Below are 21,556 nucleotides of genomic sequence, written 5' to 3'. Positions count from 1 at the left end.
CCGAGGCCAATCAATAACGCCGAATCTATTAAAGGTTGGGTGATGACGGTTGAGTTTGGTGATAGAGCGACTGTAGCAAAGTCAACGGTAAAATTAGAGATCATTTTCGACTGTAGAACTTCTAGGCTAAGGTATAGGATAAAAGCTTCGACTTCTTTGTTAGTAGATAAGTTCTTCTATATATTATATACTTTGTAGCATTGTTTTCTTTACATATGCTTATAATGTAGCTAATGTACGCCATTATTTTTAGTAATAGTAATAGCTACTAGATCTAGTCGGATATACCTTACTTATAAACTAAACTACTTCTACTTATAGAAGATAAATAAATCTACTAGTAGAAGACAAAGGCTTTAAGTCGAAGCTTTTAAAACCCTATACAAATCTTAGGGTTATAAAACCTCGACTAAGTCAATCCAAAAATGTCGAATCCAACGCGTACGCATTGGATTCAGCCCGCATACAAATTTCGTTAGGGTTACGCCAGTAGAGGGCCCATTGGATTCAGGCCCGTTGGATTCATTTGGAGTAACGCCAATTCCGCCCAAATTTTGATATGTTGTAGTGCACATCAATGTAAGTGAATTTTGTGTTGCAAGCACTGTCATAAGTAGTATAATCGTCAACTTATCGTCGTTGGAATCGAGGTAAACACAGTCGCAAACTGCAAGGATTAGACAAGCGCACCAATGAGAAGTATCACACCACGCGAGACACAGCAGGGGAGATTAGTATTGTTACAGACAAACGATTTTCCCAGAGACAGGACGAGCGATGTGTAAATATATATGCCAGAGAGAAGGACATTAAACGGGAGCGCAAATGATTGTCACCCATTCGTTTCATACCCGCAATTAGCAAAGCGGCACCGAGCAGTCAAACCGTACATACACCGCGTCCGAAGCGAAACAATGGCAAGCAGCCATTTTCAGCATTTGACCGAGTGGGAGGTAGTCGTATGCAAGGAATGTCGATATGCGGTGTGGCCGAGGCAAGTAGTGGGTCATTTAACAAATAGGCAACATAGGATGCCCAAAAAGCAAGCCGTAGGGATTTCGGACGAGATCGAGCAATGGCATGGTATCGCGCGATTTTCTAGCGAATTCAAAATACCCGAATATGTCGAAGAAGCTGTAGAAGGTTTGCCCGTGTTAACGGACGGTGTGAAGTGCGAGTTGGATGAAGGACAACGTGCGTACGTTTGCCGCAACATGGATGTTATCAAAGAACATTGGCGGAAGATGCATGGACATTCGGTCGGTCAGAAGCGAGGCGGGTCAGGCATATTGAAGAAAGAAGACATCGACCGTCAAATATTGCAGAATTGCCGACAGGTACGATGCCAGCGATTTTTCGTACAAAAAGAGCATTCGCAGTATTTCGAGGTACGATCCGGCGAAGAACAAAGGGAAGGAAGCGTCAGACAAAGTAAAGACGAAGAGATTTGGTCGCAGGCGTGGGAGCAGGCATCACAGCATTACGATAGGATCCGATCAGACGACACGATACGGCCAGGCGAGACGAATGAGGTCAATCTGTGGTTGAGACGGACAGGGTGGATCCCGTGTTTGGAGGGTCGCGACCGCAAAGACATTTTACGATGTTTAAGAGAACCCACCGTCGACGAAGAGATAGCAGAAGGCGAGAACGAAGCGAACGACAACGAGCGAGCAGCAGCAGCGGTTTGGGAGGCGACAGGCGAGTTGGCGTCGGCCAGCCAGGACGCGGTATCCCGCAGCGGAGTCATGTTACGGTTCGAGGCGATCCGTACGGAATGCGCACCAGAACGTTTACCGTCCGTTAGAACCATACCAAAATCGCGACGAGATCAGAAGGCAGGGTCGGTATTGGCAGCAGATCGTGACGTTTTTCGTACGCACGAGACGAGTGCATTCGTGGAAGAGCCCGCCGTACAAGTTCAATCGCAGGCAGGACCGGGCGTTTGAACGAATGATGGTAGCAGCAAGATCGACAGTGAAAGAAGCAGACGAAGCGAGTGACACCGAGAGCGACAGTACGGACACGGATAGCGAAGCAGAAGGCGAATGGCAGAGGCGAATGGTGCGACGTGGAGCAAAGATCGAGCAAGTAGAAGAGACGATAAAGGTTTTAGGATCGGAGGCGGTAGGACAGGAGGGTGGTAGCGAGTTGGTACATGCATTCATATGGGTGACAGGCCGGGTGGAGGAGAGATGAAGATGGTGTAAAGATCATGGAAATAATAAGAAAACAGGTGAACAGTAAAGTTATCAAGTATTAGTATCGAAGTCGAAATAAAAGTAATAGAAGAAATAAAGGAAACCGATTTAGGTCGGATGTAAAGTATTGGTATGAACGATATCAAGTAATTAGAAAGAAGGAAGATATAGATCAAGATTTAATTTATCGAATTTGAAGCGAGTATAAATCCATAGTTTAGTAAGTTGATTAAGAAGTATATATAAGATATATGTCACGGGCAAGCCGTAGCACGCTCAGAAGCCAGGCTTAGTCACGTGACTATAACCGTCCCCGGGCTGTCTCTGCCTTAGGAAACGAGGATTAGAAAGGAGGAGGTAAGCCGAGTTTGCGGCTTACTCCTATCTACGCACTTTATATCCGTAACGTAGCTCTTCGAGCTACGTCCTATCGATAGGACTAACGTCAAGGTTAGCCTTCAGTCCGTAGTTAGTTTAGTATCCGATTCGCTCCGCTCCTATACCTATTATCCGACGATCCGCCTACCGCCTATAATAGCGCGCGTTCTAACCTTCCCGGGGTCATTATATATAACCGGGCTTAAAGAGTAGATACCGGACGCGCGGGAAGCTAATTCGACGTTCTAGTCGTAAAAGCTCTAATCCTAGCTATAATATAGGCCGAAGTTTACTCGATACGCGGTATTCGTCGAGTATCTAACCGGAAAAGCCGGTCGATCTCGGTCGATAAAGCCCGCTTTAGAGGGCCGAATAGCCCGATATCGAGAGGTTATAATATATACGAGGTATATAGTAATAATACGATTAGATCTATCCTCTTATCGAGGTAGAAAGCGATAAACCTAGCCGTAAGGTAAGATCTATATCCGTCGAGTAGTAATAGCCTCTTTCTTCTATCTTTTCGGACCGTTTCGAATTCGAATAAGGTAGTTAACTACTCGTAAGTATAAGAATCGGAAGTCGACCCGCTAGGAGAGGTAGAGAACTTCTACTTCTCGGGCGTAGAGGTTAGTATCTACCCGGTATCCGTATTTTTCGCCCGGAAGATAATAAGCGGAGGTAAAGCGACTCCCGAGGCTCCGATATACTCTATCGCCGTTATCTACTCTTACCTTCCGCTTATCTTCTAAAATCCTATAGCTTCCTCTTTATTAAAGAGTACTTTCGAAGGTAAGGTAGTACCGAGAGCGAATCCGGTCTAGCCTACGTTAAAAATAGCGTCGAAAGGGTAGGAATACTCGAGGAATAGGTTAGTAAGAGTAGTAAAGTAGGCGTTTATAGTCGGATAGCTTACTACTTCGAAGCGGTTCGCGTCTATAGCTCGAGAATATAGGGTCTTTAGTATAGGGTATCGTTTTCGGAACGTATCGATCTACTATCTACTAATAGGAAGGTAGGAAGTCGGAGTCGAGGTTAGGCGATAGCGGGCGTTACGGATTTCTTTAGCGAGTTCTCTCGTAAACGAGAGAGTAATAGGGACTCCCGACTTCGATAATCGAGTAATCGAATTTAGGAGAGCCTCTTCTTCGGCTATCGAGAGTATCTTTTACGATTTATACGATTTAACGTAAGAAGTTCGATTCGAAAGCCGGTTAGTTAGGGGGGAGGGGTAGCGAAAAATTCCATAGAAAGCTAAGAAGTCGTATTTATATACTATATAGAAAAGCAAATATAGTTATTCATATCGAAATAGATGAGTTTGCTAGAGATAGCTATCTATAAACTAATATTCCTATAGGGCTCGACCACTTTTTTGGAACCCATTGAGCCGGCGTATAGATTATTAGATAGGGGCTCCTTCTTCATGGCCTTAAACGGGTGGGATATCTGCATTCAAGCTCACCGCAGAGACATCTCTTATCCAAGTCCTGTGCTCGGTCAGGACAGGCTCTTCCTTTCATAGTCAAGCACGCTTACCTGCCAGTATACGTCTGAGTAGTCGACTGTGATTTCCGCGTTCGCTTTGATGCCCTGCGAAACAAGCACGATTCGTTGCTTGCCAAGCCAGAGAAAATGCTCATATTGCGCATTTGGTTTGCAGGAGTGGTTGACAAATCGGGTATAGTTGCCGCATTTGCCCTGCCAGATTTGATAAGACGTCTGCTTGGTTTGACCGAACATCACGTCCAAGCCCTCGACACCCGAGGTGATCTGACCGACAAACTCACCTATGGCTTCACCCTGCGCAAAAGGCAGACAGGCGAAGAGTCCATTATTCTTGCCGTTACGCGTTCGTCCAACTTGAACCGGCGGTGGTTTCGAGTAAGATTTGCCGTATATATTTGGAAAGCACATGCACTCATTCTGCAAGGCGTTGTCCGCTTGACGCTCGCCGCAGACTCGACAGATATCCATGTCGTGCGAGCTGGCTGAGTGGGTGTCTCTGGGGTCACAGTCGCCCCAGGCGTCCACGTCGACGACACAGTCGTGGATGTGATCATATTTGAAGTTCTTGTCCCATCTGTGGTAGGTTTGTGCAAGTGGCATAGGAGGCTCATGAGATCCAGAAATTACCCAATCATGAAAATGACCGGTATACTTGGGGTCCTGCTCGAGCCCGATGAAGCCCAACACTTGTCTCCAATTGCCATGCATAGTATCTGCCGCGACTTCGAAAGCTGGCCTTAGCGTTTCCAGTTTCTCGAGAGCAGCGCGGTCAAAGGCCAGTCGGTACTTGCAGAATCTATACAGCCCAAAGCCCGAGAAGACCAAGGCAACATAGCCTCCGCGCAAGGCGACTTCTTGGTATCCGCGCCAGACGCACATTTTGTTACGAAGCTCCTTCGATGAATAGCCAAAGTCCAAGCATGCCTCGCTCAGTGCGCACTTCTTTGCGGCTTCGTGAGATTGTGTAAGACTGAGCGCTCTCACGCGATCGTCGAAGCACTCAATCAAGCGGGCCTGCACACATATCTCGATTGCTCTGCAAGCCCGACTCGTTTGACTGATCCTCCGCGCAATGAGGTTGACTCGATTGAAAGTGTCGCGTGTTGCGAACACAGTGTCGCAGGGCGCATCAAGTTCCCTGCCCTGTGCATTCTTGAGAAGCTTGAGATCTTCAAGCTCTTTCATGCGCTGGCCTGCTTGTGGGAGCTCGCTGAAATCCAGGCCGGCATCCGAGAACAAAGCTTGCCAGATGCCAATAACGAGCTTGTCCAGTGCAGCCTTACTGGGCGAAGGCAGTCCGGGTTGTGTCTCAACCGTCGTCTCGTAGGGCCTTTCAGCCGCGGGCGTCTTGTCCAGTGCCTGACGTAGCGGAGATTGGTCTGTTGTCTGGTGGCTTGCTCTTGTCGCTGACAAGCACCTGCGCTTTCGAGTTTCGTTCGAATTTCCTCGATTTACAGGCGGTAGGATCAAGCCAGAGTCCGCGCGACAGGCCACTGCGTATTGAGTGTGCGACAGATGTGAAGGGGTCGGGCTCGGATAGGCCGGCGTTATGTTATCGCTGTTGATATGGACAGCAGACGGTTGCGGCGCAACACAGTTCGTGATATCAACCGCCGCGACTTGCTGAGAACTCTCGGTGGATGGATCGCGCGTGTCGATGACCGAGAGCTTACAAGTTAGCACTATACGTTCGTTGCGAGCATCGCTCGGGCGCCCGAGAAGGTACGAGCGCAAGGCTGCAGGCAGCTCCCGGGCGATTTCCAGAGCAAGCTGATCTACGAGAGTCTGTGCCAGGCGAACCTCGAGCGACTCGGCCATGTGGTTCGACATGTCGAGACGAGAGGTGACGTTGTCGAGGAAGATAGAATAGTGGTGGAGCTCTTTCGCTGTGAAACGCGGAAATGTGTTCATATGTGGTGGCGCTGCATGACAATCGGCGCGACGCCACACCACACTAGGGTCTCCACCTCCTCCGCAAGAGCTGTGGCGACCCACGCCTATGCTCTGCCCGGGCAGCAGCAGACACAAGGACAAGAGTTTTCGCCAAGCCGATCTAGGCGTGGCGTCACGGCGTCTGCACCCATCTCCCCAGATTGGGTGCTGCGGATTGGATGCGCTTCCTTCTCCGAATCCTGCGCGACTGAACGGGTAAGCTGCATATATCTAGATACGCTCCGCGTCTACCTGCCATTATTGACCACGAGTTGAACCATAGACTTCGATCGACTGTCGTCGTGCATTGCCATCTGTCTATTCGAACTACGCCCTCTTCGCAACCGTAGCCAGCTGCGCTTTCACGGGCACGTTGTGTTCGGGTCCACACGGGGGGAAACCCCGCACGTCAACACCGTCGCGGAACAACAAACAGTGCGTGCTCCCTCCGAAGTGGAACATGCCCATCTCCTGGCCCTTTCCAATCCTCTGTCCCTGTCCAACAGTGATCTCACACGTGCTATCCTCTGCCATGCCCACCGCAATAAACGCCATGAGCCCCATGGACGGATTGTCGGCATTGATGAAGATGATGGCGCGAGTTGCCACGGCCGTGAGATATCCCTGAGACGTCGTCTCGCCAGACTCGTCGATGGTTCCGTCAACCGCGTGCGCCGGGTCTCCGACGCCCTCGAACAAAGGCTCCGAGGAGTAAGATCCTTCCTCCACAAACGCTTTCACCACGGTGCCACTGACGGGCGCATGCCAACGGTGGTAACTCAGGGCGGACAGGAAAGCTTGGTAGACTGTCGCCCCGTCAAAGAGCCTGGCGAGCTTATCATGCGCAAGCATGTCCGCGACGGAGTAAGGCTGACCCTTGATCCAGAAGCGGTCGCGCAATCGCGCTTTGTGTGCCAGGTTGTAGGGCCTGCTTTCCCAAGCATTCACGACAACGCTGTCATCCTCAGGACTCGCGATCGGACGCACGCCATCCTCAAACCGGAACCTCCGTGTGAAGAAGTCGTCCCAGGAAGTGAAGCCATGGTATGGCTTAGTAGGATCGCATGCAAACAAGGACTCGAAAGGAATTTGCTTGGTGCTGAATGACGCATCATTTGCGGTCGAAGTGAGTTGATGCTTGGCGGAAACGCCCAGCCAGCCGTCCGGATCTTCTCCCAGGACTTGCTGCGCCGACTCGTCAGATTGAAAGAATTGTCCCCAGACGTTCAATAATCTCTTGAAGATGGCGTTGACCACGGGATCCAGGAAGAACGCGAAGCCGCTCGGAGTGCCCATCGGCCAGTCCAGGGCAGCATTGATCGGCAGTCCTACCATGCCGGCTTTCCTGCTAGTGTCACTCCAGCGAGGCGCGCTTGTGATGGAATGGTTGAGCAGTTCAAGCATGTGTTGGTAGTCGCGAACTTGCCTGTGCTCGGTGGAAGCGTCTGCAAGGTAAGGCTTCTTGCCGGGCACCTGCTCGAACATGGATTGCACAAGCAGGAAGATCCTGGTATCTCTCTCAATCAAGTCTTTCAGTTCTTCCAGGACCGGATGAAGTTCTCTGGGGTTCCTGTCTACGTGAGTGATCACGCTGCTGAGCCAATCCCGCTGGAATCGATGATCGGCGGGCATCCAATCATGCGCCCTGGAAACACTGTCAGTGCTGTGAAAACAGCCGTCCGATGTTGGCTGCGAACCTGTGCACATGGTCCTTGTGCGAGACACCGTGAGTCGCCATCGTGATCCGTCTTTCTGGTTGAAGTAATTACTGTTTGGGGATTTTGTCGCGACAATTCAGCTGTAGCATATATGTGACTTGACAGAGTGACGTACAATGCTCCGCATGACTCCGGACTTGGTCTACTTGCGTCATGCGAGGTCGATCGGCTAATTATCGTAAAGTTTCTCGCGATTGCCCCCGACGCAGTGTCCTGGTTCGTATGAGCTTGCATGGGTTGCATGGGTCGAAAACGCGACGAGGCGGCGCCACACGTCGGCATCGCTAAAATGAAGCATGGTTAGCTCGACTTTTTGGAGCTAACGAGTGAGGAAGTTCCGACGCTGACTGGTCTCGGAGTGTTGCGCTGATTACATTGCGAATGGCTGTTTGCAGAAAGCGTCATTTGCTCCGCTTGAGCCAGGTAGGGCATACACTTGGTCTGGATCGCTACGTGGAGTCATTGATCAGGGCGACCCATGAGCTTTGCGTGAAGTTCCAAACGTTGAGGAGAATCAGCTCGCAACTACGACCGATCACACACCTGGTATCTCAGACCACTCCCACTCCTAGTGGCTATATCCTGTTAGGTTTCGTCACTGGTAACCCTAGTGAGGAATAGTCGTATGTCCCGTGCCAATGTCAAGGTGGTGTGGTTAGGGTAAATGAGGAAGTAACAATGTAATATGTGAATCAAACTGAGTTGAGCGTGAGGCTCCTACGTATCTAGGTGAGGACTGTTCGCTATATACCTTGTGTCGAGACTGCCAAGTCTGATTGATCAGTCTGGTCAGTTGCTCAGTTGCACTGATCGTACTAATCAGCTAATCAGGTCATGTGACTTCAGTCACGTGACTCTGATCAGTTGTTCTTTCGCATCTGTGAATTAATCAAACGTTCACAGGTTCTGGGATAAGCAACGCCAAACCCAGGATCGTAACACACCCCACGTAAAATTCGTGTTTGATGATCATAATGCTGCCGCCAACGGTAAACAGAGGTTGGCGTCAACCCAAGTATTGAATGCTCCAAAATGCGTCGGCAGACCTGTTGGTGATGCAGGACATGTGGTCGGACAGTCTGCAAACTCCTCTCCCGTCCACACTAATTGATCCAGTGAGGAAGAAGCAAGATAGTCAATTGGAACGTGATGCGGATTGAGCTGGGCAACCATTGTTGCGCACGATTGACCCGTGTGAGCCTGCGAAAGAGCGTCGCTAGGGCTTAGGAGCTCTGCGAGCTCGTCGTCGAAAGACACAGGGCAAGAATCGGAAGGAGAGTACTCGGCGCTGCATGGCGGTGACGCCGAATCTCGCATTGTATTTGGGAGGGTCAAAGCGACTTTGTGCACATCGCATGTTGCGTTGCCGGCTGGGCTCTCCGCGCTCGAGCTATCAGCACTCGAGGACAGACCAAATTCCTGGAACTCCACTCGTTGTGAATCAACTGACGGGTTTTGCTGCAGGACTCCAAGATGGGCTAACATATCGTGTATCCTCGGCTGGTTTTCGTGCTCGGGTAGATCCATACCATCCCAGAGATTGCTTTGCTTGTATTTCCGGTAGAGAATTTGAATCCCGGCCATCAATTGTCTCTGTTGTCGCTCTAGCATTGCAACGTAGCCTTTGGGAAAGATGGTACGGCCTGGACTGATTTTGTCCCTGTGAATCGGATCACGTGTCAGCTCGAAAGCGGGTTTCCTTTGGGGGAAGAGCTCGAGCATACCCGAAGACGCAGAGCGAATTGCTCACACGGCACTTGCTACATGGATTCCCGCCACCGCATTTTGCCTTCCTAATACGGCATCTATCACAAGCTTGACTGATCCTCTTGAAGGGTGGTTGGTGGGCTTGGCGAGCGTGTTCCGGAGAGGGCGACGAGGTAGGTCGAGCATGTCGCTCTGCACGCTTGCCGGTGTTCGACGGGGTACTCATGGTGTCCAGGCGACTTGGCGAATCTTCAGCGGAGATGGTGAGTTCAAAGAAGGAGTGCTGAGCATGCTATATGGCATGGGATGGAGCGTGGACATGGACGGATCTTGGGGCAGCAATACGCACATGTGGCTTATCCCTGCGGCGTCGAGAAGTGGACCTAATCTCGGCATGGCCGAAGGCGACTACGTGGTTGCGAGGAAATCGCGATCAGGAGTGTGCGACTCGATCGGGGAGACGATGTTGAGGTCTGCCGCCCACGTGTTTGTGCAAATGTCCAGGGTGGCATGGGAAGCTTGCAACGGTGGCTTGGATGTGCCAATAGTCTGCAGACGCTTGTCGGTAGTGATCCTGGACCACCACGCACCTTGACGTCAGGTCTTTTTTGTCGCACGGACGTGCTGCCCGGGCAGCAGCCAAGAGGATTCGGTAGCGCAGAACAATGGAACAATGAAACAGTGGAACCGTGGAATAGTCTGCGTTGGGGTGCACGTTTGCGCCTGTGTCGGATTGCACGCGCATCTCACTCGGCTACGGCGGGGCAAGCGCTGTGTCGCCCGACATGTTTGCCGTCAGAGGCGCACGGGTCTTTTCAGCGTCAAATCATCAAATCATCAAATCATCAAGTTATCGAATCAGCCACGGTTCCCTGGCTAGTGCTTGGCCCATGTTTCTCGCATCAAGGGCCTTGGCATGACGGCCATACCTTAGCATGCTCTGCCACCCACCCACCTGTCTGTTCTACTTGCTTGACTTAAACCGCGCCGTTGACGTCCCCTGACATTGTTGTCCTTGTCGTCGTCGACTTGCTCCGTCCTTCAATCACCTAGTGCTCGATAGCAATACATCTGTCGCCGGAGCCATGGTGCAGCTATCGCGCCACAAGACCGAGAGGTCATACAACTTTGCGAAGGATCCTTACCGATGGGACAACATCCATGGCTGGAAAAGTTATCGCGTCCTTCGCCCTTTCCGCGGCATGTACTGGGACGTCAGACGTCGTGCGCCCTATTACTGGAGTGACTGGATCGACGGTCTCAACTACCGCACTGCCGCTGCCACGGTGCGAATCACCTTCGTCAATCTCCTGCCGGCACTTGCATTCCAGCTGGACATGCGCAGAAACACCGATGGATTCTATGGCATTAACGAGGCTCTCTTCTCCTCTGCCTTGGCGGCGGTCGTCTTCAGCTTGTTGTCTGCCCAGCCCTTGACTGTGGTCGGCATCACCGGACTGATCTCCCTCTTCAATTACACCGTGTATGATATCACCAAAGCGCAGGGTATGGTTGATCAGTATCCCCAGATCATTGCCTGGGTCGCCATCTGGGCTGCCATCACGCACTGGATCACGGCAATCTTCAATCTCTGCGACTACATGCGCTACATCACCGACTACTCGAGCGAAGCTTTCGGCATGTACGTCGGCATCATCTACATGATCAAGGGCGTCGAAGAGCTTGTCGCACAATTCTACGAAGATGCCGGACAGATCATTGGTGGCTACCTTAGCATCGTCATCGCACTGTGCTACTGGGCAAGCGTGTACGTGCTCGAGAACATGGGCAGAACCACCATATTCAAGCCGTGGATTCGGAAATTGCTGGCCGATTTCGCCTACCCCATCGCCACCCTTTGGTGGACCGGCTTCTCACACATCCCGGGTCGCATCGCCGAAGCGAATCTCATGCGCATCCCGAGAACTCGGGCATTCTACCCCACTGTCGACCGTCCCGGACCTGGCCCTTGGCTCATCGACTTTTGGAACCTCGACGCTGCTTGGGTCTTCATCTCGCTCCCGATGGGCATCTTGCTGACACTTCTGTTCTACTACGATCATAACGTCTCGTCCATCACCGCCCAGGCCAAGCACTTTCCGCTCACTAAGCCTGCTGGTTTCCATTGGGACTTTTTCCTCCTGGGCTGCACGTGCTTCGCAGCCGGTATCATCGGTATTCCCTTACCCAATGGTCTCGTTCCTCAGGCACCCGTCCATACCGATTCATGCACAGTATACAAGGAAGAAGTCATTGAGCGCAAGGAGAAAGACAACGACTCTGAGGAGCACTTCGTCCCCACTAAGATTGTCCGTGCCGTTGAAGTCAAAGAACAACGCGTTTCGCACTTTCTTATGGCGCTTGCTTTCTGTGGCCTGATGACCGGCCCATTGCTGGATGTCTTACACACCATGCCGCGAGCTTTGTTCGCCGGCGTCTTTTTCACGGTGGGCTGGGGGTCCATCGAGGGGAATGAGATGACGTCCAATCTCGTGTATCTGTTCCGCGAAACCAGCTTCAACAGTCCTTCGGATCCCCGCAAGCGCTTGTCCAAGAAACGTATTCTTTGGCACGATTTGACTCGTTGGTTTGGGGTTGCGGCTAGTATTGCTATCTCTCAGACCATTGGCGCCATCGGTTTCCCAGTCATCATCATTGCGCTCATTCCACTTCGCTGGATTATACTGATTCGAATGTTCTCTGTTGAAGAACTAGACGTCTTAGACGCACCCACCGCGAACGCTGATGTTATTCTGGCGAGTTTCGGAGGGCAGCCGGAGAGACCGGAAATTGTTCTGGCAGAGAAACGACGGGTCAACAACAACGACGGGACAGAAGTCTCGAAGGTGGCTTCCGACGAATCCACGGAACGCGATGCTCCTGACACGGAGGTCTCGACTGAGGGCGTTCAGGAACCCACCTATCGACAAGTCATGGCCGAGGGAATCTCGAACGCGGAAGAGGGCGGTATACAATCCACAAGGTGGACTGGACATGACTAGTTTGCCCGTATGAGTGCACGGTTTCCTTTGCGGCGCCGTGCAAGTGTCGCTGATCTGCAGCTCCAAGGCAAGATGTGTGAGAATCCTGTTAAAACCGGTGGGAAGGCTGTTACGTGGAAATCTCGTAATTCAATGGAGAGTTCAGTGGTGAAGCCATTGGATTGTTGGAATGCATAGAAGGTTTTTCTTTTTTTTCCCTTCTCCAGAGTACAGAGTAGTCGTTCGTCGTTAAAAAATAGGACTCGGCTCGATCATCGTAGCAACATGGTGAATGTAAGGAAAATGAGTTCGGCCACGCAATTCATGGCAAACAAAACTTATTGAGCAATAAATGTAAGCTCCACAAATTATCAATGTTCCAGAATCACTGAATTGCAAAATTTCCACGAATGCACGAGTATGGAATAATCCTGTTGCGGAACTCCCGATCGAAGCCAGGGCCCCAGCATTCGACTTGTATAGGGCTGGTGATGTGATCCGGTGCGTGCTGCGTCTCGCAAGAAACACCGATGGACCCAGATGACCCAGCTGACGCCTTGCAAGCATGAGCTTTGGGAGGTTAAATAGAGCGTTGACCGGCCTACTCGAATGCATGCGCGCGCCCCCAAAACATCGCATTTGCGTCTACAAACTCATGTCTACATCATTATCTTTCGTCTTCTATGGATATCATAGTGATGAACATGAATTGTCGCCAATCTTCGTCCTGCCGGGCGAAGTGCGCGGCTCTGTCCGAGTCCCGAAGGATCTTGCACGCGACACAAGTATTCTGAAGATTACGCTGAAAGGTTAGACCCTCCCAGTCGCTGACAAGCATTGATTCTGACAGTGGCAAAGGAGTAATGAGAACGAGTATCACTCTTGGTGTTTCGACGACTGGTCTGGTGGAGATGCGCAACATGGAGCAGCCGGTGCGCTCAAATGGAACTCCCTGATCGGTCCCTGCTGACATCCCCAGTTTCTGGAACTTGTTGAAACTCGAGCCAATCTACAATCGCCAAATGCAGAAGACACAGATTGTCTTCATGTTCCATTCTCGTTCCAGGTTCCACAACCAGGTCATGGAGAATGCTACCCACCCTCCCTCGGGATTGGCACCCTATATCCAGAGCAAACAGCAGTAGTGCAAGAACATCTGCATGTGTAGCGTACGAAGTCGCAGCATGCATCTTCGACGCTCAGCGCGTGGTGTCTCTCCGTGTTGCGCAATTCCGCGCTATCAACGCGGTGTCCGCCATGCCTCCCCCCATAGCATTAGACGACTTTGCTGGCGACTACATCTGTACGGTCAGCGGAGTCCTGAGGAATGGTAAGGTCAAGAATTGGTGGTCCGGCAGAACCCACCATGATCATTTCGACAAGAAACTCACCATCACCATGCTGGAGCCGAAAGTCTTGCAATTGAGACCTGAGACTCATCATGGTGACTCGAAAGGAGCGGACGTCACCGTCACCGTCGACCTAATCACCCTACTCAATGTCATGCCGGGGAAGATCGAAACACCAGGGGATCTAGAGATCACAATGACATGGACACTCGAGACACATACGTTCATTGCTGTCGCTCGAATGGAACACATACCGTCCCTTGCAGAGGTCTCCGAGGATCCATTTTTGGGCCGACGCTCAACGAATACTCCGCCGCGAACCGCGAAACTAGTATTACGTGACTGGGTGTCCACAAATCAAATGCACAACGGTGCAATCCCCGTTGACCAGGCATGCAGCTGGACTCGCGCGCAGGACGATGATCTCGCCAATAGAGATCTCGAAAGTCACTGGCACACAAGCGAGCATCTAAGGCTCACGCTCGGTCAAATTTCCGCATTTTCGACGACATTTTACACGCCTTTCCTTGCGCAAAGACATAATCTCAGGCTGGAAATGAAGTGCCGCAGTAGCGAATCGACCACGTCAACCTTTTCGTTTCGAATCCCGATACAAATTGCGCTCGCTAGACAAGGTTCCGTCGATGGTCAGCATGGCGGGTTCCCAGAACAACGGCGAAACGAAATCGCCCACGACGAGAGCAGAGATGCCATTAACGTATCGTCGCAATGCCCGGTGTATAGTCGCTAGGTGAATACTTACAACTTGCAACGTCGTATCAAGCATAAGGAATGTTACATATTGTCAGCCAATTTCTCACAAAACATGACTTTCTCGTAAACAACAAAGGAGAAAGAAATCCAGACTAGTGAAGTGGTGCAATCCTGGGTTATTGCTCTATGTCATGAAATCACATCGGATATGGATTCGCGCAGGAAAAGATGACCTGCTGTGCAACTAGGGACAGTCGTGACATGAAACAGTGACCTATGTGCGGCACAAGCAACGCGTATGCTCCGCGTTTGAACAGGTGAGCACTACTCAAGATTCCCTTGCGAGGCCAAGCTGCAGACCTGGCAATGCTCTCGAATCTCGAACGGATCAATATTCCAAGTATGACCTGACAAGCAGCTGGCAGAGCACGAAAATTCGGTCGATCATAAACCAAGAGAGTATCCAATTATAGGAAAAGCTATATGGCTTGATTTGTTTTCATGCGGATCGAATCATGGACGCCTACATGCTTGTGTTTTGGTCTGTCTGGCGTGAGTCATACATGTTCAGCTTGAGATCCTCGCTCTTCCTCTCGTATTTGAGATATTATTGCATTCCTGTTCTCCATCAATCCGGTGTTGCAATCGCGATCAGATTGCTCCATAAGACCTTGACCTGGTAATAAAACGCTGCGATCAGTTGCCATTGGCAGAATTCTATGTCGACCACGTAGCATCACGCCGATCATGACTAATTTGCTCAAAACGTGGAATCGACCGGAGAGAGCGTAAGAGTCATCCGGTACCCCCAAGGTGAGACCGCAATTTCCGTAAGCAGATACGACCTCGAAAAGAATCGTAAGGATGTCAAAGCCGGCTGCGCCTTCGTTCAGCTGCGGCTCCTCCACGATACAGATGAGCAACCATGATAAGGCGATCCACCACAGATCATAAGCGAGTTGCTGTTTGATGTGGTAGAAGACGGTCGTGTTCTCTCCCGGCTTTTGTGTCTCCTGTCGATCTAACAATAGAGGACGACAAACTCGAGTCGAGTTGTTTGAATTCTCACGTAAATGAACCCTTAGGGTTGGAAGTAGAGAGTTGAGTTCTTTGCTTTACCTGAGACGTGTTTTTCGCTTTCACGATACTCAAATGCCTAAATTTGCAGCTGGGCGTAGCGATAAGAACCAGCTCACCGCACGCTCGATCGCAGCCGAATATTCGGAACGATGGTGCGGCAATGGTGTGCTGCCATCGACTGCAGATAGACGAGTTTGGGGTTCAGGTAGGGATTTTTCCCCACAACACAGCGCCCTAGGCACTTACAGCCGACTCCTTCCACGCCACTTTAATGACAGACGCGAGACAATACTGCACATAGCTGCATTGGGAAGCGCCGATACCGATTATAACAAGAGCAGACTCTGTGCCATATTGGAAAAATGCATATCTCATAGTCAGAGGAGTGATGGACGATTTTCGACGTATCTTTGAAATTGACTCTCGGCACCGCATTTTGATCTGCCTACCTTGTCAATACGCTGTTATACCTTCACATACCAAGACGCATCTCCAGACCCACCACAAGCGCCTCAGTATTGAACAGCGAAACGATTTTGTCTCGAGAGTCGAAGGATGCGCAGAGCTCGCCAAGATACATGCTGATGTTGTTTATCCATTGCCAACTGAGCCTCCGATTCCTAGCATCCCAGTGTATTTCGATGGCCTGAGATGCGACGGCGTCGACTTACAAGGCGACAGATGCCAATACATAAGTCGTACTCTGTACAGAATGCAAGAGCACTGTAAGCGGAACCATCAATGGGTGAACGGGCAAAAACGCGGAGGTGATTCCCGAGCGAAACAAAGACATGCGCAAAATAAGATTTGGACCGAACACCATGCATGCCAACGGCTCTTCAAAGCTTCCACTTGGCAGAGATACTTCGAAGTCGCCTGTCAAAACGTTGGCGGTTGCAATCAGAGTCGAACAGAAGCAAAACACGACTTCTTCCGCGCTCAGGAAAACGATGTCCGACAAGCAAAGTATGACGCTACCGAAGATGCCAATCGAGTCCACGGCTTCGGTGGCCATGTCTCTGCCGTAGTCCCTTGGCTCAGAGAAACGGGCATTGCGGATCATATCAACGATCTCAAAAAAGACGAAATCCGAACAGCGATGGCGGTTCCCCGGCTAGGGGATGAGAGTGATCTCCGCGTAATAACCGAGGCGATGGAGTCACTCCTACGAGATGCCCATAGGCTGTGCTTCGACGGGCCCGACTGCATGCTGACTTATCAATGCCGAGTCGTTCTCAGCCGCTTCCAGCCTTCGCAAGTCGACCTGACAGGAAAGACCCGACCGTTCGATCCGTACAAAGGGCCGAAAAGTCTTGTAACGTATTTCGGAATGGCGCTTCGATTCGTCTCGTACTTTAGCAGGGTCGTCGCGCCCGACGAGTATCACTTCAGCCCGGCAGCGGATAACGATGGCAAGACGATGAGACCGGAGGATATCATCCAGGCGACAGAAGAGCAGCTTGTGGTATGGCAAGACATACACGAGATGGCAAAGCAAATGCGTATGAATGAGCAAACAGGCACCGACGATGACGATGAAGAAGGCTACAATAGCGATTTAAAAAACCGCCTTCTACAGTTATGGATGCTTATCATCTGCCACGCGACCGGTGCTCGCCGCTACGAATCGCCGCTGCTGAGTTTCTGCGCCATGCTGAGCATAAAGCCGTCCACAAAAAGTTGGATGGAGCCCGGGAACTTCAACAGCAATCTTTCGGCTATCATTTGGATTGTACAACTTCTAGTGTTTTACGACAGCGCTCTGAAAGAACAGCAGGGTTCAGGGAAGACGCTCAAGCTGGTGAAAGCCTACTGCGACCAGTATCTCCAGCAGACCGTCGAGACGCCGATGGGAGAAATCCTTAGATGGCGTCTGTTGTTGTTCAAAGTGTCGGGTGCAAGCGTCGGAACTCATGAAGCGTCCTAGGATGAGCACGAAGAGGTACTGACCTATGAAAACACCGAACTCCGGATAGATCAAATCCCAACTCTACTTACATCCGAGTATCAGGAGTGTTATCAGCTCCTTTACGATGATCTGATGCTCGGTCTCCAAAGCCTCCGTCGAATGAGCCCTCGTCTCCTCAAAGATGGCGTCAACGTCGACACCGTCCGTTGGAACTTCACCTAGCACAGAGACAACGCGACGGTTCTTAGTGGCACAGAAACCGCTTTGACGAAAGCAATTAAACGATCGGAACAACTGTGTCGGATTTTCATCGTCGAGAGCGATTAGTCGCCCGGCGGATAGGCGTGGAGGGAGAGCGCAACGGCCAGTTACGAGGCCACCGTGCAAGAGTTTTTAAAGCGGCTCAGTGTCTTGATACACATTAGCGGCGGACAACCCGTGCGAGAGAGTGAGTTCTTCTCGATGACATACCGCAACACGCAGCGACGGCGGTCTATCATCGTTCGATTCGACCGTGTGATGGTTCACGTCCAATACTACAAAGGCTAGCAGCAAAGCGGAACGTACAAAGAGAACGTGCGGTTTCTCGCCAATCCGATCGCGGAACTAATGCTCGACTACATGGTCTACGTTCTGCCGCTACGAGAGAGATTCCTGCGGCAGACTTCGCCTGGGTCCTTACTCTCTCCCTATCTCTAGGAAAAGGATGGAAAAGTGTGGCCCGAGGGTCGTCTGAGTCGCTACTTAGAAGAGGCAAGCGTTCGGGCGTGCGTGCCACGACTTCACGTCGCAAACTAGAGGCAGATTTCGGTCGCCATCGTCAAAACGAAGTTCGCCGGCCACATCGAGTATTTCTATCCAGACGAAGGCGACGAAGACGGGGAAGAGACCGCTCCAATCATCCGAATCATAACCGACTAGCGCAACCACAAGACGCGGACGGTGAACCGCGCGTATGCTAACCAAGCCGGAGTAGTATTCAGCAACCTCTAGGATGGAAAGGTGCGGATGGGCCTGCAGGCTTCCACTCTATAGCAGGACTTTTGGGGCGTGGAGACGATCCCCAAGAGGAAGAAACGTGGGAGAGTCGGGCAAGAGTCTCGCTTAGCGAAACGGGTCGCCAAGGGCATCTATCGTCCTCGCAAGCCTTAGTCCACAGAAGCTCTCCTGGGAGGCGTAAAGAAACTATATGGCAATAAGGACGCAGGCTGGAAATCGACCGAGCAGGCGCAAGCTCTCACTGCAATCATGTCGTGGAATGAGCAGGTCGTCGTCATCCTACCCACGGGAGCTAGGAAGAGCTTGCTTTTCATGCTCCCGTGTACCCTAGCTAACGCTAGGATAACGATACTCATCGTACCGCTCGTCTCACTCCACGGAGATATGCTTCGGCGTATAAAAGAGTTGAGCATCGACCATCTAGAGTGGCATCTAGGCGAGACTCGAGAAGCCGCCTTGGTTCTGGTCAGCGCCGAAGCCGCCTCGTCCAAGGATTTTATCAAATATACTCGGAGGCTTATAGCAGAGCAGAAGCTCGATCGGATCGTGGTCGACGAGTGCCACCTAACCGTAATTGCGGCCGAGTACCGACCTAGCATCGTCGAGCTCACAGCAATCCGGAGCCTAAGAACTCAATTTGTCTACCTCACAGCCACTCTTCCGCCATCTATGCGGGCAGAGTTCGAGGAGAGGAATTATCTGCATCACCCCACGGTAATCAGAGCGTCGAGCAATCGACCGAACATTCTCTACATGGTGCGTAAGGCTGATGCTCACAAAGGAAGCCTACTCGAACAGGCTGTTGCCGAGGTCGAAGACGCTTGGACGAAGTCTGGCTTATTCGATCACTCTCGCGACAAAGTCATCCTTTACGTTCGGACGTGCAAGGATGCGGACGATTTGGCAGAGTTACTCGGTTGCAGCTCGTATACTGCCGAGAGTGGGACGCCAGAGGAGAAGAAGCAGATACTCGATCGCTGGATACAAGCTCCCGAGACGCCCTACATCGTGGCGACCACTGCTCTAGCCGAAGGGTTCGACTATCCGCACGTACGACTCGTAATGAACGTAGACGAGCCGGAGTCGTTGGTCATCTTTGCCCAAGAGTCTGGTCGGGCGGGACGGGACGGGAAACGTGCATATTCGATGGTATTACTTCCCGCAACCTGGCAGCCTCAGGTCTCAGATGTTCCGTTGGACGAGCCGCGCGGGACGAACAACTACAGAGATGACCCGACACTTCGGAAGCGTCACGACAAGGAAGCAGCGCATCGATACCTACTGGGCAAACAATGCTACCGGACGTCCCTGAGTGACTACTTGGACGTCGCTCGCCATCGAAGATGGTGCATGCCCGAAGATGTGCCTTGCGACATTTGCAGGGTGGCCCATCAGGACATGATCGAAACCGTGGAGAAGGTCGAGCAGGAAAACACACACACAGGGCTCCAGCTCATCCAGCAAGAAAAGCTCCGGGCCCATACAGAACTAGCGCAGTATCGTCTGGACCTAGCGAGTGTGAATGGAACGTGCTTGCTCTGCAGGACAGCCAGACAGGACTGGAACCATGATTTCTCGACTTGCCCACGGCGTTTCGACGTTTTTGAAGAAAGGAACAAAGCCAGGCGGCGGCACGAAGAACGAGGGCGGAAATGGCTGCAGGCGTACTCAAGCTGCTTCTGGTGTCTGAATCCGCAATCGATCTGTCAACAAGCGGAGCTGGGAAGCAGGGGTGGTAGAGGTTGCGAATACAGAGACATTGTACTCCCGCTCTGCTTCGGAGTTTTCGAGAGCGTTGAAGGGCTAGGGTGGCTTTCCGAGCAGTTCGAGCGGAAGTTCAAGAACATGGAGGATTACTTTGACTGGCTAGGAGAGGAGAGCAGATTTGGAGGAGGAAGCGCGATACAAGCAGTGCGAGTAGCAGGGCTAGCTCTACGATTGGTATAAGGATCCTCATTTTATTCTTTTGCTTTGAGAAGTGCGAAATTGAGCCCTAACCTCTTGAAAGTGAAATAGAAGATGAAATTAAAGATAAAATGGAAAATAAAATAGGAAGAAATAGAAATTAGAATTGGAATTAGAATTATAAAATATATAAGATAAGATATAAAAAGTAAGATAGAACGAGGAAATAATTTTATTTTTTTTAAAATAAAAGAAAATAAGAGAAGTGGGAAAAGGTATTAAAATAGAATATTTTATAATAAGAAAGGTAGGAGAAATAGAATAGAATTAAATGTAGAAGTAGAGTACATTAGGGAGATATTAAAAAGATTAAGAAAATAATTATAGTAAAAGAAGGATAAGGAATAAAATAATGAAATAAAGAATAATAGTGAATTTAAAAATATTAAGTAAGAATTACAAAGGTAAATAAAGATAGGGTAATAGGAATAAATAAAGAGATATATATATATTTAAAGTAAAAAAATTAGTAGTAAAGAATTAATAAAAGGCCCGGCCATCAGCCGGCGACATGCGTTGGCGTGTTCTTGACAGTCTTATCTTATTGCGCGAAGATACCTACGGTCACTTTTGCTGCTTCCCTGGCAGATCCCCCGACGACGAATGCTCATACCATGCATACACTAGATGTGCCTATTCGCGATATTTGAACTTACCATTGAAGTGTTCCCTCCTCAACCAATACGGATTCGACGATAATATCATGACACAACGATCTGAGTCCGGACAAGCCGAAACGCCGGCCGATGAATGCGACGCCGCGAGTTGCTCGGAAGCCACCAGGATTGTCGATCTTCAATGGGTGATCAACACGCCGTCCGTCATGAATCATTCCAAAGCCCCATCTCTGTCGAGTATGCCGCTCCGAAGCACAAGAGGATCAAGGAAACCACCCGTCAGATCACGTCGTCACCCGTACAGGCGAGAAGACACGACGACTGGATCTTGTTTCGCTCCGCCATCGAGTAACGATGTCACTCCAAATGGTCTTGCACTCATAGACACTCCCGAGCGGCACATAGGAATTCGAGACCTCAGAGGAGAACAACAGTCGCGGATACAAGATGATGCAGGGGATGAAAATGCCACAATCCAGACAAGATCTCCTTTCCAC

At 50.7% G+C, this 21,556-nt stretch overlaps 4 protein-coding genes across 4 annotated transcripts; 2 read left to right on the top strand and 2 right to left on the bottom strand.

Moving 5' to 3' along the window:
• Window positions 1–3,821: 3,821 nt before the first annotated feature.
• Window positions 3,822–5,999, bottom strand: WHR41_09438 (uncharacterized protein; the record flags this gene model as incomplete). The annotated part of the gene is made up of 2 exons (XM_069378041.1): window positions 3,822–4,069; window positions 4,119–5,999. 2 exons carry the CDS (start codon window positions 5,997–5,999, stop codon window positions 4,004–4,006), a joined length of 1,947 nt encoding a protein of 648 aa, XP_069225089.1. The 3' UTR covers window positions 3,822–4,003.
• Window positions 6,000–6,305: 306 nt separating this feature from the next.
• On the bottom strand, window positions 6,306–7,807 carry WHR41_09437 (uncharacterized protein). The gene is made up of 2 exons (XM_069378040.1): window positions 7,718–7,807; window positions 6,306–7,665 (listed from the first exon to the last, which is right to left on the bottom strand). The coding sequence occupies exons 1-2, from the start codon at window positions 7,756–7,758 to the stop codon at window positions 6,348–6,350; spliced, it is 1,359 nt and encodes a 452-aa protein (XP_069225087.1). The 5' UTR covers window positions 7,759–7,807; the 3' UTR covers window positions 6,306–6,347.
• A 2,723-nt stretch (window positions 7,808–10,530) lies between these two features.
• WHR41_09436 (uncharacterized protein) lies at window positions 10,531–12,447 on the top strand (the record flags this gene model as incomplete). The annotated part of the gene is made up of 1 exon (XM_069378039.1): window positions 10,531–12,447. One exon carries the CDS (start codon window positions 10,531–10,533, stop codon window positions 12,445–12,447), a length of 1,917 nt encoding a protein of 638 aa, XP_069225088.1.
• A 4,275-nt stretch (window positions 12,448–16,722) lies between these two features.
• Window positions 16,723–17,496, top strand: WHR41_09435 (uncharacterized protein; the record flags this gene model as incomplete). The annotated part of the gene is made up of 1 exon (XM_069378038.1): window positions 16,723–17,496. One exon carries the CDS (start codon window positions 16,723–16,725, stop codon window positions 17,494–17,496), a length of 774 nt encoding a protein of 257 aa, XP_069225086.1.
• Between the last annotated feature and the right edge of the window lie 4,060 nt (window positions 17,497–21,556).

This window comes from Cladosporium halotolerans (genome assembly GCF_011745625.1).
Source record: "Cladosporium halotolerans strain TM138-S3 chromosome Unknown Sca85, whole genome shotgun sequence".
NCBI classification, from domain to species: Eukaryota; Fungi; Ascomycota; class Dothideomycetes; order Cladosporiales; family Cladosporiaceae; genus Cladosporium; species Cladosporium halotolerans.
This window is presented reverse-complemented; position numbering and strand designations above follow the sequence as displayed.